This window comes from Canis aureus, chromosome 28 (assembly GCF_053574225.1).
Source record: "Canis aureus isolate CA01 chromosome 28, VMU_Caureus_v.1.0, whole genome shotgun sequence".
Classification (NCBI taxonomy): domain Eukaryota; kingdom Metazoa; phylum Chordata; class Mammalia; order Carnivora; family Canidae; genus Canis; species Canis aureus.
In genome coordinates this window covers 14,478,140-14,496,887 of record NC_135638.1, presented here as the reverse complement: position 1 = coordinate 14,496,887, position 18,748 = coordinate 14,478,140, and the positions used below count along the sequence as shown (strand labels likewise).

General features: G+C 35.5%; 1 protein-coding gene across 4 annotated transcripts in view; it reads right to left on the bottom strand.

Annotated features, from left to right (window-relative positions):
• Nucleotides 1-18,748, bottom strand: part of MRPS28 (mitochondrial ribosomal protein S28) — a 100,865-nt gene that overhangs the window by 59,510 nt on the left and 22,607 nt on the right. The window contains exon 3 of one of the 4 annotated variants that reach the window (XM_077876475.1): nucleotides 17,922-18,066. The exons of 2 other annotated variants lie outside the window; for them this stretch is intronic. In XM_077876475.1, the coding sequence (XP_077732601.1) occupies nucleotides 17,922-18,066 (145 nt within the window). The remainder of the gene's footprint in view (nucleotides 1-17,921; nucleotides 18,067-18,748) is intronic. One more of the 4 variants, XM_077876477.1, reaches the window with a different exon arrangement.

Here is an 18,748-nt window from a genome sequence, read left to right as displayed (position 1 = left end):
TGAACCAGTCAGGCACCCCTCCAAAAGATCTTTTAAAAAAAATTAAAATATAAGTCACATACTACACAATTCACCCATTTAAAGCAAGTACTTCAATGGCTTTACTCACTAAAGAGCTGTGTATCCATTAACACAATGAATTTTTTAATGTTTTTCATTGCTCCAAAAAGAAACTCAGTATCTACTAGCCATCATTCCCTTACCCTCTCCTCATCCTCCCACTCCTAAGCAACCAACTAATCTACATTCTGCTGCTATAAAGTTGTCTATTCTGGACATTTCATATACATGGAATTATGCAAAATGTGGTCCTTTCACTTGGCATTATGTTTTCAAGGTTCAGCCACGTTATATCGTGATGTATCAGTACTTCATTACTTTTTATAACTGAGTAATAAATATTCCATTGTATGGATCCATACATATGTATTAGTTCATCAGTTGGTAGACACTTGGGTTGTTTCCACCTCTTGGCTATTATGAATAATAGTTTTTTGTTGTTGTTGTTATATACCTAGGAGTGGAATTGCAGGGTCATATGGTAACTCTGCTTAGTTTTAGTAACTGCCAATCTGTTTTTCACAGTGGCTGAATCATTTTACATTCCCACTATTCAAAGACTTCTTGCTTTTAAGATATAACAGGAGCACCTGGCTGGCTCAGTCATAGAGCATGCAACTCTTCATCTAGGGGTTGTAAGTTCAAGCCCCACACTGGGTGTAGAAATTATTTAAAGTCTTAAAATCATAACAATCAATCAGATCATAAATACAAACTCCTTATTTTCTTCTAATAGTTAACTGAAAACTCAAGTACTGATGTTTTTTAAAAACCACACACTATTAGTACATAAAATTCAAATCCAGAGTTCAGACAGAAAGATAGCTTTAAAAGGGTTCCCATGTAGTAAATATTCCCTTTATTATTTAAGCCATATGAAAATAGTAGTCATGAGCTACATATATATGTCAAGCATTCTAAAATACTAGAAAATCTTAAACATGAATAAAAAAGAACATATTAAATTTTCTCAAAACTAAATTAGAATTTACCTAATTAGGTAATATCTATATACTTTCCTTCATTAGAAGAAAGAAAAACTATCTTTAAGAGGGAAAATTGATGGGTGTTCAAGATGGCAAAGTAAATGCCATATGCTGATTTGGAAAAGAAAATGAAAGCTAGCTTCTACAACTATTCTGTAAAGATAATAACAAGAGTTATTGTCCCAGTGGGTTCGTGGTAAGCATTTGGGAATAACAGCTTTATAAACTATGCTATAAACTATGTATTCTGGACAGTAAGGAGCTTTGCTTCTATCTATTGGGTGTGTTTCAGGAAGGCTAAGGCAAGTCAGCATCTATGAGTACTAAGTATGAAACAGAGCTGAGATGGCCAAGCATCACTACCCCCATCAGTGTTTCTCCCAAACACAGTCCAGAACTTTGGTAAGGGCAGCAGGCAGACGAATGGCCAAGAAGGGTGACTCCGAGTAGAAAGAGAGGCTGAAGATCCTCAGAAGATACAAGTTACAGGCAGCTGGTACAGAAATACAAACGTTCATCACATCCCAGTACCAGCCATTTTGTCCCTTCTTGTCAGCAGTGGTTACAATCTTCCATAATTGCCTTTGGCCTCACCTTTACAATCTCTGGACAACAGTGGATACCCAAGTAAGAAACAGTTATAGCATAACCCAGCTCCCTAACAAAGATCCCTTTACATACACATATTCACAACAACTAAGTTTCCCAAAAGCAGTAATTAGTTTTGCTCTGTATACTGCATGCTAAGATTTTCTAATCTATTTTACTAAAAAACAAAGCAGAGAATGACTCAATACTTGCGATATACAGTTTATCAAGGACATTATCTCAAAAACAAAATAACACAAAACACCAATAGGAAACAACAGGTTTCCTCCCACTACACTATGCAAAAATTTGCCTTACACCACCTCACTTTTACCAAAGACCTACATTAGTACCCGTTTTCACTAATCAAAAGAAATCTGAAGATTTTCAGTTTTATGAAATGGTAATTGCTTCCTCACTTAACATCATTTCAGCTTACAGGAGGTTTTGAAGAAACAATTTGCATTCAGGTAGCAGGGAGAAACTTGTAATATAGTCAAGACTAACTCTGCATATGGACAGGCAATGACAACTATGTCACAAACGTCACCTGGCCAAACAGTGACTTCAAGGAGATAAGAGAGAGTAACATGCAAAGAAATGTGTGTCATAGAAACTATGCAAGAAGGTATTAAGAGTTCAGTGATTATGAGCAATTATTATGATGGGCTGGAGGAGGTAGATGATGACTTAGTACAAAATAAATTTCAAATAGTGTAAAGTAAGTTAAAACCAATATAAAACTATAAAATACTAGAAGGAATCATGCCAATATTTCCATGGAGGCAATGGTCTAGGTATGACAACCAAACTAGAAACTGTAAATGAAAAAAATACATAAAATTATATAATACAATTTGTAGGGCAAAGGTAATCTATAATAAACTGAAAGTAAACAGTTTTAATTATGAAAAATGGTATAAATTAATAAAGTGATAAATCCAAAAGATTAATGAGCAACTAGAATGAGTTAATGAAACCAGAATATAAAATTCATTTCAGAAGTAAATGTTAAAATGTTCATCATTGTCTCAAAAATGCAAATTAAAACAATGATATATTTTTGTCTATTAGATTGATTAACATGAAAAATAAAATAGCACATAGTATTAAAAGGAGAAATAGTTACTTCGTGGCAAATTGCAAATATGCATACATTTTTAAATAATGTATATCCTTTCTAGTTCTCTACTCCAAAGAATTTAATCCAAAAAAAATCAGATAATCATACCAAGATTTATGAACAGAACTGTCACTGAAGTGCTATTTATGAAAACAGTGGGGACTCCTGGGTGGCTCAGCAGTTGAGCTTCAGCCTTTGGCTCAGGGTGTGATCCCAGTCCTGGGATTGAGTCCCACATAGGGCTCCCTGCATGGAGCCTGCTTTTCCCTCTGCCTGTGTCTCTACCTCTCTCTCTCTCTGTATCTCTCATGAATAAACAAATAAAGTCTTTAAAAAAATAAAAAAAGAATATATTTGATATTTATAATGATAAATGTATAAATACTTTTCTTAACTTTCCTTTTTCTTATAAAAATGCACTAGAAATATTTTCCGTCTTTAAAAAAATAAGAATATATTTGATATTTATAATGATAAATGTATAAATACTTTTCTTAACTTTCCTTTTTCTTATAAAAATGCACTAGAAATATTTTCCTTGGTTAATTATCCGTTTTTAAAAAATGAACCTGAAAATAGAGCTCTACAAACAGAAATATGGATAGACCATACCACAATGTCATTAGTTAAAAAGACATATTTTGAAATTCAGACTAGAAAGCTCAAACAGGAATAGTCCATATGTTCTATTAGTCAATGATAGTTCATGGTTGACAATGATGTGGGTAACTTTAGCTTAACTTAGATATGTATTACTTGATAACATCTCTGATAAGTGATCTGGTAAAAACAGAAATCAAAAAGTATGGTCCTAAGATAAACTATGACTTACACTGATTTATGTCTCTTAATTATTTATTTTATAAAAGATTATTGCAACAAAAAATTGTTGCAATGTAAAAAAGTGATATGTAGAGATATATCATGTTTGAAAACATGTCATTTAAATATTTTAAAAGAAACAGAAAGATCTGTCTTAAGGGGAGACTGTTGAGGATTTCAGGCTCACAGTGAGCTGTGGAACAGATCATGCTCTAAAACAAACCCTGCTGTGGCCTAGCTTATTGCCTCTGCCTAAGTTTCATACTTCTCTAGGCCTCAGCCTCCTTGCCTACAAAATGTGGATAATGTTGCCTAGCGCAAAATGTTACTCTATCTTATCCCTTTTTCCTCTACAAAATTCAGTGTGATTTACCTCAAATATAAACAAGACAGAATAAAAGAGTAAACAATAGTTATGTCTCTGAGGACTGAATAGAGAATTTGAATTATGACCTTAATTTCACCCATTCTTCACCCCACCCCCATCTCTGAAAAAACATAACAAAAAAATAAATATGCAGTTTCCAAGAATTGTGACATAATTTTATTTTCCAGAAAATGAAATCAGTGGATAACCACCCCTTAGGAAATGAGCATAGAACAAACTCATTTACCGTGAGTTAAAACATAATAATTAGAACGGAAAGAAGTAAAAACTTATTACTTTAATTATGTATTACGGGGTTCTTTTTTACTATAGAAAGTTGAAAAATGTTATCAGAAATCCCCTGAAACAAACATATCTTAGTAGTCGTATCTACCATAAAAAAACATTTGGTCACTAATTTTTGTTTTGTTTTATATTTCTATTTGAAGACAGGGAGAAACACATAACTTATAACTTCAAAATTCAGCCAGGCTAAAGAAGTACATAGTTTTATTCTGATAAATACAAAATTTTAAGAAGAAAAGCTGTACCTATGTAGATGTGGGATAATGTTTTTTCAAAATGTTTGTAATGTGGGTGTCTGGATTTTTTTTTTTTTTTTTAAGGGGCAGAACTGGAGAAATAAGTTAGCTTCTGAAGTGCAGCATACCTGGATCTGTATCTCAGTTCTGTCCCTCAAGAATTGGTCCTTAGGCAAAGGGGTCGAGCCCACTGGCTTAGGTAATAGAGTTACTCCCCTTTCCTTCTCCCCTGCAGCACTGTACTATGAAAAGATTAAATGCTTGTTTTCAGAGTTTTCCCTGCAGCTAGGGAGGGGCCAATTTATACAGGTCTGATCAAAGAAAGAGTCTGGAAGAGATTTCTAAATGAGCTTTCCAGCTTTTGCTTTCTTGATTAAAAAAAAAAGGCGGAGAAGCTAACCTGGCCTACCTCATTCTCTTCCTTCTCTTGAATACAGATATGATATCCAGGAGCCTTACCACACCCATGATTCAAGAAGCCTGAAGCTGGTGCTGATGCTGTGTAACCACTGAAGCAAGCCCCAAGGCCATTAACATCCAGAATTGTTACACAAAAAAAGTAAGTCTCTGTAACTTTAAGCCACAAACTGTTAGGTTTCCTGCTATGTGCAGTTGACACAAGTCCAAGTGATCTGGAAAGTCACTTAAATTCTCTGAGGCTCACTTTCCTCATCTGTAATGTAGGTATAATGACAGACAGTAAGATATGTATGTCTGATATGTAGAAAAGGTTCAATAATGTCAGCTACTGATGACGATGACGACCACCTCATTTAGTGCTCATACTAACCATTTGAGGGAAGTCCTATCAATTCATTCATCCATTTTAAAGACAACAAAATTGAGACTCCAATAAGTTAAGTAACTTGCCCAAGATACTTAATATACAATAAGATACACAATAAGAAATATGGCCAAGATTCAAATGCAGGAATTCTTATTTCAAGGGCAATGAGCTTAAACCACAATGATACCTAGAAGTGACTAAACAAGGCAAGAGCTAACAGCTGATAATTACTGTCTATAATGACTGATAATATTAGACAACTGTGAAGATAAGAGCAGATATCTATTAATTTCTAATTCTGGAAAATAATAAATTCTCATTGAATTCAACATCAGTTTCATTTTTCTTAACAGTTCTTGTTACTTTACTGAAACAGAAATACACTTCCTCCTCAACGAATGCAATTCTGTTCCTTTGTAACACCAATGGAAAACTAAGAACAGTACATCCTCACCAATAACTGCAACTCCCTACTGTTAGCTAAATGCTTAATATTTACGGTGAATTTACTTTACTGCAAGGCAATATGCCAGGCACTTAAAAATTACTTCTGTCAAAAGATATAGCATATGTTTTCTTTCTTAAAGTGACTTTAGATTCCTTTGGAGAGAGAATTTCCTAACAGTTCTAAGAACTAGGAAGTGGCTGCTGCTATAATCAGCCATCATCATCACCACCATCATCACCATTACTAACATATATAGAACTTATATCACAAATCAGCATATGCTAAGCTTCAATTCTGGAACATTTTCCTTCAAACTTCAGATGTTTCCTTCAGTGAAATGAATGAAACAAAGAACTTAAAAAATTCATAATGAAGGCACAGTATTTGAAAAAGAAGCTAAATTCAAAATTAAAGTTTGTAAATAAATTACATTCAGGAAACAGGCAGGCTAAAATATTTGCAATTGCAATTAGGAAAAGATATTTAGTTTCTGGATTAGATTGTGAGAATTAAAGAGTTTATGTTTAGCTGTGAACTTTAGAGAAAAGTTTGGCACATATCATCCCAGTAAATAAAAGTAAATGTAGTGTAAAGGCCAAAACAAAATGGATGGTAAAACAAAAGTTCTGAGGTAAGGTTAACAAGCAAAAATGCTGAGCTTCAAAATGTATACATTCACAGCAACATGTTTCCGAGGCCAACTTCAAATCATATACCCCACAATGAAAGAGGTATAGTTCTCTCTGCTACATGTCATAATAAGTAACTGATAATTCCATTTTCAGAAAAAGTACTGTACATGAAGGAAAATGCTTTTAAGGATAATACATCCAGGAAAGATTCATTGCTTAATAAATTCAAAAATGACACAGCCAGTAGCATACAATCCACATGAACATTATAATGTGCTCAATCAGTACTAATTAAAGATTTAATTACACCTATTTAATACTAATTTGCATTTTAAAAAAGAATACAAAGTATTCTATTTTAGGTCTAAAATTAAAGTTCTGAATTAAAACTTTAAAAGAAGTTTAACTGTAGTTTATTTATGGAAAAATCGTTCCCTAAGAATTAAAACAAGCTGAAAACAAAGCATCTTATTTTTGAGTACAGGACTATGTTGAACCTGAATTCCTAATTCACTCATAATTAAAATATAAGAAAAAGAGATACATATAAATGGAGACACTTATAAGGGTCATTTATAGGCATATAAAGTGTTTTTCCAGGATGATACAGAATTAGAACCAAGGCCTCTTGTCCTCCACTCCCATGTTCCTCCTGATTCTTGTTCTTCTTAACTTCCCTGCACATGCCAGGAACTTCTGGGTCTCCTCCTTTACCGTGTTTCATCCCCCAAATTTTATAAAGCCCTTTGAGAGGAATGAATAAAAAGAACAGGGAAGTAGAAGGAGCACCATGAATATGAAGGTATATGATAGTTTGAGAAGGGGGATGAGCCATGGGTGTTGAATACCACAGGACAGCTTCCACAAACTGCTGGGAGGACGCCCGGGGCACTGCCAAGTTTAAAGGGGCTTTTCAATGAGTTGGATGGGTGGGCAGAGCCAGGTGGTCTGACCTGATGTATGTATGGAAATCTGGGAAACTGGGGCAACTTGGGGGGACAGGGAGGAAGAGGACAATAGTTTGAAGAGGAAAAAAGGTAAAACTGTTTCAAATGTTATCAGATTCTCTAGGAAAGATGACTGAAGGTAGAGAATAGAAAATATGGGGGTATTACATTGAATCAGATATTCAACTTTTTTTACTTGAAAAAAATCATAATTTCATATGGATTAAACTAATGTAGGAACTTGATTTCAGTAAAGAAGGGGATCAGGTTACCTGCTGAGGAGATGGGCGAGGAGAATAAGGGACACAAGAGTGAAGAAGAGAAAGTAATAAGAAATCTTCTAAAAGCAAGTGAGGGCAGCCCGAGTGGCTCAGGGGTTTAGCACCCAGGGTGTGATCCTGGAGACCCAGGATCAAGTCCCGTGTCGGGCTCCCAGAGTGGAGCCTGCTTCTCCCTCTGCTTGTGTCTCTGCCTCTCTCTGTCTCTCATGAATAAATAAATAAACTATTTTAAAAATAAATAAAATAAAAGCGAGTGAAAGACATTTTGAGAACTCTGGTAGCAGCTGAATAATAAGAACCTCTAATGAATACACCTGGCAAGGTTAGGCTACCTCCCTATGATCTCATCAGTTACTGCTACATTTGTATTCTACTGTGAGAAATAAAGCGATTTCAGGTCTGAAAGGATGCCTGAAGCCGAACGCAGCAAGGTTTCTTCAAATCAGTCACTCTCCCTAATGCACAAACACAAATCTGCACTGATGCCGTTGCCTTCATTTTTTTTTGGTTTGGTTTTGTTTTTCTGATACAAGCAGAATATATAGAAACTTACAGTCCAATATGAACTTGCTAATTCCAGGGTTGCTGTTATTCTACAGCCTAATTTTTCATCATTTCATCAATCCAATCCCACATGGCCAAATACCTACAGAAAACCACAACATGTCTAAAACAGAGCTCCATGTGCTACCTTATTGTGAACAGCAACTCTGCCCACCTTCCCTATTGCCGTGACCTCTATTTTTCTAGTCACTCAGGCTGGAAACCTCAAGCACCGGTCATTTCCGGGAACAGTCCCTCCTAGCTTTCCTTTCCCATCTCTCCTAGAAGATGAGTCCCCGGCCTGGACTACAATGGTCTCAAAACTGTCCCTGCGGTGTCCATCCCATCTCACACCTTATTACGAGTGTCATTACACATAAATATCACTTCCCAAATGCCACTCTGCTATCTTTCCATTGTTGTAAGTTCTTACCCTGAAATTCAGAGTTTTCTATACAGGCTCTTGCCTGTCTAGCAAAACAAGTATTTAATCCCTAAAATTTCACCAAGCCATGGGCTCCTGACAATTGTGGTGATTTTAAAATATGTACACATATTTTGTACACAATTCCCTCTAAAAGGTGGAGACTAATTCCCTTCCCTTGAGTGAGGGCTAGGTTTAGTGACTTGCTTCTAATGAAGAGAATAAGGCAGTTCAGGCACCTGGGTGATTCAGTCAGTTAAGTGTCTGCCTTTGGCTTGAGTCATGATCCTGGGATCCTGGGATGGAGCCCAACATCTGGCTCCCTGCTTGTTTGGGACCCTGCTTCTCCCTCTCCCTCTGCCACTCCCCCTGCTTGTGCTTGCTCTCTCTCTTTTCTGTCAAAAAAGTAAATAAAATCTTAAATTTCTTTTTTTTTAAAGAATAAGGCAAAAGTGACAATGCACAGGACTAGGTTATAAGAGGTATCATAACCACCTCAACCTTTCTTAAATTATTCACTCTTGGGGAAGCTAACTACTATGCTGTGAAGATCCTCAGCAGCCCAATGGAGAGGTTCATGTGAGAAGAAACTCAGGCCTTCCTATCCACAGCCAGCACTAACCTACCAGGCACATGAGCGAGCTGCCTTGGAATCAAATCCTCCAGCCTCAGTCAAGCCTTCAGATGACTGCAGCCCTAGCTAATATCTTGTCTGAACTTCATGAGAAACTCTGAGCCATAACTGTTCAACTAAAACACTCTGGTATTCCTGACCCACACCAATTATGTGATAGAATTTTTATTGTTTTAAGCCACTAAGTTTTGGAGTAACATATTACACAAGTAGAGATAACTAACATAACCCCACCAAGCTCATTCTTAGTTCCATGCCACTACTCATGCTTTTCCCCATGGATGTCCTCTTAATATCCATCTCCTAACAGAGTATGGATATTATCCTTATCCTCCAGAATCTAGCTAGTTTCATCTCTTTGAGGAGGCCCTTTTTTGTTGTTGTTTATGAAACCATTTCAACTTTCATTTCTCTAGCTTCTCCTTTGATTTCTAATGTTTGACCACATCATGTACATAGGCATTCATCCCTGTATTCCTCTGAGTTACTGTGCTCTACACATCCTCCCTCCTAAAGACATCACACAGTCCATTTAAACTACATTCAGCATACTGTAATTAAGATACTCAATAAACATTTGCTGAAAAAATTAACAAATCATACACACACACACACACACACACACACCCTGGAAATATATCTGATCAGTATAAAGTAGTGAGTAGTGGTTAATAATATGGAGCCACATTGTCTCAGGTCTGTTTACTTACTAGCTGCTATCTTTGGGGAAGTGACTTAAAATCTCTATAGCCTTTGTTTCTTCAGTGTTTTTTAAATGAAAATTCTAATAGTATCTACCATAGAGTAATAAAAAAATTAAAGAAAATACTACATGCAAAACTCTTAATATGCTAGCATAGAGTACTCAACAAATGTTAGCTATTATTGTTCTTATTATTAACCACAAATTACAGAATACATACTGAAATCCTGGGCCCCTGAGAGTTTGTAGATATTATAAAGTGCCAATCTAAATTAATACAAAATTCTACAAACTAAAGTAGAACTCATACTTTCTATTTAAGAGAGCTTTTAATTTTTCTAAAGTCTATTCTTAAGTCAATAGAACTACAGCCTGAACCAATTGTAGGGAGTACAGCCTTGACTTTTTCTCCTCTTCATCCTATTAAGATATTAACTTCAAAGCTTTTGCAGGAACACTTAATTGCTTGCATTCCTTAACAAGCAGCCACCATAGTAGTTTCCAGATTCACTTTTAACCTTTACTGTCCTGGGAAGGCATATATGGCAAATGTATTAGACATATAAATTTACACAATCTCTGTGCTAATACAGCTATGCATGTGAATATGCTATATAAAGTAAATCAATTTTGTACATCAATCAAAATAAAATCCAATAGAACAAATCAAATAGAAGAATGCTATGCCATATATCTGAGGGGGAAAAATAACCTCTAATGCTATTCATTAAAAACATGTTTTTTATTGAGGTATAACTGACATATATAACATTAATTTCAGGTGTACAACATAACAATTTGATATTCGTATATACTGTGAAACGATCACCAGAGTAAGTCTAGTGTCACCATATACAATTATGCAAGAAATTCTTTTTCTTGTGATGAGAACTTCTAAGATCTACTCTTAGCAACTTTTGAATATGTAATACAGTATTATTAAAAATAGTCACCATGTAATACATCATATCCCCAAGACTTACTACTGTAATTTTGTACCTTTTGCTCCCCTAGCACCCATTTTGACCACCTCCTACTCCCTGCCTCTGGCAAACATCAATCTGTTCTCTTTATCTGTGAGCTTAGTTTTGTTGTTATTGTTGTTTTTACATCAAATGCTATTCAGAAGTCTGATTACATGTGTTTCATGAACTCAGAACACTTCTGAGATATTTTATAATTTACACATATTCTTAAGACTTCTTACTAAAAAGTTAAATATAATAGATGCTCTTTTATCCTGAAAAATAATCAGAGCTCTGTTAAGAAAACATGATAGAATGATTTTCAATCACAAATCTATTTTAAAAAAATTCATATTTTTAAATTGTGTACCATGTCCTCTGGAATAAAGAGAACCACTTAATTCAAATTCTTTTTTTTCTCTTTTCTCCCACCAACACGCCTTGAAAACTTCAGTCTTTGAAACATGCAATATCCATCCTACTCTATTTGACCCTATATATCATACAACCTGAAATAGAAACAAAGACTGGGAAATTAGCTCGTTTTTTCTACCTTAGTGTCAAACAAAAGTACAAATAATATTCAGTGCACGTGCTAGTTACCTTAGACCTGCCAATCATGCTTGTTTTGAAACTCTTCGATTTTCAGAACTGTCAATCATGTGTGTTTTGATAGAGATGCCAATGTAGAAACAATGCTTTAAAAGACGTGATCTTCATTAACACATTAATAAATAAATAGACCTCATTTGTAAAACTGGTCTATATGATTTTACAGAAATACATACAATTCTTGAAAAATCAAAATTAAAATATAACAATGAAATAAGATTTAGAGAACTTGGCTCTTTAACCAACAAGATAAATATAGTTTAATAAAAAGGATTTTATACTTCAGTAAAAAGACAAATGTTCCTTAACTAATAATAATCAGAAGTAGTATGACTATGAGTGGGAATGAGAGAATCAAAACTGACCTAAATCTGGGCATTTCATCAATATAATCCATTCCCCATGTCTACCTCCCCAGTACGACCAGATTTACTATCTACTAGTCATTCATGTCTTAAATCAAACACCAAACTTCTACCTCATTATCCATGCTTAGTTACCAAGACCTGTTTCTGCTAACTCCTAAATTGCTAACGAAAGTCTCCTCTCAGGCAGCCCGGGTAGCTCAGAGGTTTAGCGCTGCCTTCAGCCCAGGGTATGATCCTGGAGACCTGGGATGGAGTCTCACGTCGGGATTCCTGCATGGAGCCTGCTTCTCCCTCTGCCTGTTTCTCTGCCTCTCTCTCTCTCTCTCTTTCTCTGTCTCTCATGAATAAATAAATAAATAAATCTTAAAAAAAAAAAAGTCTCCTCTCTTAACTGTCTTACTTAATTAATGGTCTCATTACTTCCTTCCAGAAGCTTCTTTATTGGCCTGACTCATTTCATTCTTCCAATATATGCTCCACAACACTGCCAGAATGCTCTCATTGAAACACAAACCAGGTCTGTTTTAATGGCTCTTTATCACTTTCAGAAAAAAGTCCCAATTTTTTAGAATGGTATATAAATCCCTTGAAGGTCTGGCTCCTGCCCATCTCTCCACTGTCTCATCACTTCTCAACTTAAACCAACTATGCCATTTGAGTTCCCAGAAAAGCCAGGCTCTCCCTCACTTAAAACTTTACAAGTACAGCCATTTTTTGCTCTTTGTATCTCCTACAATCCATCCTTTACAACTCAATTCAATTGTTAATTCCTCTGGGAAACCTTCTCTGACAACCTAACCGAATCAGGGATTCCCCTCTTCTCCATTCCTTTTGGAGACAGTCAATAGAACTTATACAGTGTAATATGTATCGATTTACTTCTCTATCCCCCTGACTGAATCAATCAACTCCCTGAAACATCCTGTCTTTAATCTGAACATAAACAGCATTAAACACAAAGGTGACGCATGATAGCTACTCATTGTTTCCTGACTCAGTGAAAAATTGCACCATGACCTAGTTTATTTAAAAACAGAATTATAGAATTATATATATATATACACACATACGTATATATAAATTACTCAGCCATAAAAAAGAATGAAGTATTGCCATTTGCAAAAACATGGATGGAGCGAAAGGGCATTTTGATAAGCAAAATAAGAGAAAGACAAACACCATATGATTTCACTCATACATGGAATTTAAGAAACAAATGAGCAATAGGAAAAAAGAGAGAAAGAAACAGACTCCTAAGTATAAAGAACAAACTGGTTACCAGAGGGGATGGGTGAAACAGATGATGGGGGTTAAGGAGCACACTTGTTGCAATGAGCACTGGGTTATGTATGGACTTGCTGAATCACTATATTGTACACCTGAAACTAATATACCACGGTATATTAACTATACTAGAATCAAAATAAAACCTTAATTAAAAAAATAATAAAATCAACAGCTCAATTCTTGAGACTAATAAAAAGTACTACAGGTACATTCCAAGCCAATCAAACTAATCAATGCTATAAAACAATACTCTTGGCTTAATAATGTTCTTAAGGGATTTACTGATTTACTTACAAATTTACTGTAAGAATTGATACTATCTCAAATAGTATTTGTGGTCCAATAATCCCACCTTATTTTCACTAATGTTCCTACTGTTAAACTCTCAACCACAATAAATACTCATGTGCAAGACAATAGCACACTGACTGGCTCAACAAACACTGTCCTGAGATGTGACAATCCCTACCAAAGGCATCAGTGAACAGGCAGTCAATGCAGGCAAGACCCCTACCTAGTTATACTTATCAGGAAGTTAGTTATCTGGTGACATCAAGTCTCCACAGAACCCAATGAGAACTAAGCAAAGGAGTTTAGGAGCTGTTAAAATACATGTTGAAGTCCATATATTAAAGTACATACACTTTACTTATAGAAGAGGCTGAGAGGTCATTACTCACAAACACTACTATTATTATCTTATTTTAAGCACAACAAATTTGGTGACCAATTTTCTGGGCATCAGAATATTAGAAGAAGAAAATTAAAATTTCAAGAAAGCTAAAAATGCATACATAAGTACAACAGCAGAGAAAGAATGATGACATCTAAAGGTGAAACACAAAAACTACAGAATTAGAGGGGTTGTACAGCTAAGGAGTAATAATTCTATATATTTGGATTATGATACACCACAGACACTAATGTTTGTAATTATGACCTTGGTTCATCAAAAACAAAGACCAAAAAAACAGGTTAAACCATTTTGGTCTGACAAAGTTCAAGCAAAGTATATGACATATTTTATAAAAAGAATCAAAGAATTAAAAATTGAGTATTATATATAGAGTCAACTTTCTACAATTTGCAAAATAAACTTTTCTTGAAATAAAGCTTTCTCATATAACACGAGGCCAGATGACTCTAAGCTACAACTCGTTGTTAGAAGTTAATCAGCTCCTGTAACTACAAGTCTCACCATGATTGTTACACATCCATTCTGAAACAAAGCCTGGACCCACTGGTCATTAGCTTATTAGTGGTAACACTATCCAAACATATTAGACTATGGATACCATAACCAAAGATATTATAACAGGCTACCTACCATTCTTTAACAGGCCTCCATAGAGCTTTACTATCACACTGTTTTCAGGGTTGCTGGTATAAAAACTGGCTCCTATGTGAGATCCTTTTAGGAGGGTCTTATGATACTAAGTAACTACATGCTGCGGGATCTAGAGAGCAGCATAGTAGAGTTGAAAAGAACATTCATGGGCTGTGTATGACACACACAGCCTAAAGTTTGAATCCCTGCCTTAATTACCAGTTGTGTCACTGTAATACATGCAATACATTATGCATGGAGACTCACTTTCTTCACTTGGAAAGTAAGGAAAATATCCCCTACTTTCCTTCTTTTTCTTAAATTTAAATTCAATTAGCTAACTTATAGTAGTACATCATAAGTTTCAGATGTAGAGTTCAGTAATTTATCAATTGCATGTAACACCCAGTGCTCATTACCTCACCGGCCCTCCTTAATGCCTATCCCCGAATTACCCCATTCCGCTGCTCCAGCAACCCTCAGTTTGTTTCGTATGGTTAAGAGTCTCAAAAAAAAAAAAAAAAAAAAGAGTCTCTTACGGTGGGGATTCCCAGGTGGCTCAGCGGTTTAGCACCTGCCTTCCGCCAGGGTGTGATCCTGGAGTCCTGGAATCCAATCCTCCCTGCATGGAGCCTGTTTCTCCCTCTGCCTCTCTCTCTCTCTGTCTCTCATGAATAAATAAATAATTTTTTTTTAAAAAGAGAGTCTCTTACGGTTTGTCTCTCTCTGATTTCTTCCCATTCAGTTTTCTCTCCCTTCCCCATGATCCTCTGAATTGTCTTTCTCTGACTTATTTCACTCAGCACAATACCCTCCAGTTCCATCCACATCAATGTAAATAAGATTTCATGCTTTTTGATGGCTAAGTAATATCCCTGTGTGTGTGTGTGTGTGTGTGTGTGTGTATACACACCACATCTTCTTTACCCATTCATCTGTCGATGGACATCTGGGCTCTTTCCATACTTCAGCTACTGTGGACATTGCTGCTATAAACATTGGGGTGCAGGTGCCCCTTTGGATCACTACATTTGTACCTATTAAAACTTAATAAAAAATCTTAAAAATAATGAAAAAATTAAAACATTTTGCAAAACTGAGTATTTATTAAATGAGCTATTTTTCTTTGCATTTAATTAATTTAAACCGTCCTAAAGTAGAATAGATTCAATGACACAAAAGTCAAACTGAAGAGAAAAAATGGTTCTCAAAAGGGATTTAAAGCAAACCAGGGATCCCTGGGTGGCGCAGCGGTTTGGCGCCTGCCTTTGGCCCAGGGCGCGATCCTGGAGACCCGGGATCGAGTCCCACGTCGGGCTCCCGGTGCATGGAGTCTGCTTCTCCCTCTGCCTGTGTCTCTGCCTCCCTCTCTCTCTCTCTCTCTCTCTCTCTCTCTGTGTGTGACTATCATGAATAAATAAAAAAAATTTTAAAAAAAAATTTAAAAAAGCAAACCAGGCTGATGAATGATGAATAAATTACGTAACTATCTACATTTTATTTGTAGTCTCTTAGGTAAATGTATCAAAGCAAGAAGTTCTGCCATTACTCAGTTACCCTTCTAAAATCGGCTCAGAGGCAGCCTGACAACATGGAGGTAGGGAGTAAACATGTCCAGCCCAAAAAGCTGTTCTATCTAATCATATAAACTAAACTTGTAGGTATGAAAAGGTATGACCAGAGATCTAGCTGGATCTCACTACTTTCTCATTTGGTACTATTATCTTTCTACCAACTATAAAGACAACAGGTAAGATCTAAATAAAAGATTTCCCACCTACAAATTTTGTCTTAAATATAGGTAAGTAGTAATTATGCTGATCTAACACTCTTCTATAATACTTTTTATTTCTTTATTATTATTTTTTTTAGAGGGGACAAGTGACAAGTGAGGGGGGAAGGCTACAGGGAGAGGGAGCACAGAGCCCAACTCAGGGCTCAATCTCACAATCTTGAGACCATGACCGGAGCCAGTATCAAGAGTCAGACACTTAACCAACTGACCCACCCAGGGACACCAATACTTTCAAAGCATTAGTGACAGGTAGCTGTAAGAGACCTAGAGAAGGGTTTTGGAAAGAAACTAAGTATTTCTTCACACAGAGATCAAGAAATTCAATAAATATTCTGTGAAGAGTAGAAACCTTCTTTCCATGATGAATTAAAAACTGGACAACAAAGGATTTGCTAATATAGAAAGTTTCTCCCCAGAAAACAATGTATGTAGATATGGAGCTATAGTTGCTACCTACATAGCCATTAGGGTATGTATACACATAGATTGGAAGGGAACAAAAGATACCAAACTAGCAGGTCAAATCTTGGCTAAGGTGAACTACTCTCCTTAGCACATTATTAGAAATAACATTACCAGTCTGTAGGACAAGAGAGGAATAGAATTTAAGCCTTGACTCTTGCTTATCATTAAAAGAAAAAAAAAAAAAGCACTCAGAGTATTTTCAGACTTTCAGCAATAGAAGTCAAAGCCCTTTCCTAACTACTATTATCTTCTACCTGCCAGACATTTTGTCACCATATTAGCCCTTTTTTACTCATGTAATTACCAATTTTAAAAACTGATTTCTGTACTTGTTTACTATACATTCTTTCTCCAGTAGAAGTTGCTGCCCAACTTCATGAGGGCAGACAGAGAGCTAGTCTGGATAGTTTACCAGCCCTTACAACAGTGCCTGCCAAACTGAAGAGGTCCAGTAAATATTTGCTGAATGAATGAATGGATGAACAAATGAACAAATCAAATTCTGCACCAGCATGATTCCCCCCCTCTTCATGATCCTCAGTCATGAATATATTGATTTTGTGAGTGATTTGGAAATTGAAGTGAAAATTTCTGGTAAGAGTAATTGGATACGGGACACTCAAAAGCAGGAGTTGAAAAATAACTATTGCAGATAACTACAAAAAGAAAAAAAAGATGCAGGCATTTAACTCTGCTAAATACATTTTAAAAAAGACTCTAATACAGTGACTGCTCCACAGACTAGACAATTTCCTTGCAAAATTATTATAAGCCATCAGTCTCACCCCAAAAACTTCTGTTAAATAGACTGCTTCACTGGCAGGAATATATGTGAAGATAAGAGCTTCAACCATACAGTAATTTCTGTAACAGAATATGTGCTTCTATGGTATGTGCATAGTTTTCAATGAAAAATTAAGACTTAATAAATGTTGCAACAAATTCTAGTATTTAATCATTTAAAGCTATACTGTACATAAAATAAACTTAAACCATATTATGACACTTACTAGAGAAATATCTAGTCACAAATACTGATACTTAAAATTCTGTGATGCAGTAAGGCCTAAGAATCAAATCAGAATTTCTAGTTTCTAAGACATTCTGTAATATTATGCTAAAAAATATAACATAATGACAAAATTAATGTTTTAAAAATTTAATGAAATGAGAATAAAGAACAGTATACATAAAATAATACCCACAAAGGGGCACCTGGGTGGCTTGGTGGCTGAGAGTCTGCCTTTGGCTCAGGGTGTGATCCCAGGGTCCTGGGATCGAGTTCTGCATCGGGCTCCCCACAGGGAGCCTGCTTCTCCTTCTGCCCATGTCTCTTGCTGTGTCTCTCATGAATAAATAAATGTTTAAAAAGAAAAAAAGAAATATCATAAAAAATTGCCATTCAAAAACATAAGGAACTGTGTTTACTATACTTGTAACTTATAATAAATCTGACTAAGCAGGTGAAATATCCATAATTCAGCAGTGTTATCTGTAAAATACATTTTTTGTAAAGTTAATACCTGATGTTCTGGCTGTAAGAAAGGTCAGCTCGTGAGAATAAAGATGTCTACTGCACCTGAGAAGATTTCTTGTATAAAATAAAACAGTACTTCATTTTTAAATTACTGATATATTCTCTATTAATGAAAAATGATCTGCCACAGATACTACTGACAGTATCCAAGAGCTTAGGATGCCTCTTTTAAAGGATAACTTTGGGACTGCATATCTTCATACTTGCCTCCTGCATAAACCCTCATTGATAGGAACTCTTGAGGAATGTTATAATTGGTTCACAAAAATCCAAATCACTACAATTTCAAGAATAGTAATAACAGTACCTGTTTATTATATATCAATCACTGTTCTAAATCTTTACATACATTATCTGATTTAATCCCTTCAATGACCCATTACACAATAGATAGTATTAATATCTAGATTGACAGACTTATCCTACTTAGAAATTTCTTGAGGTCTTACTACTTTTGATTAAGCATATATGTTATTTGATATAACAAGACAGCTATCTTGAGCTA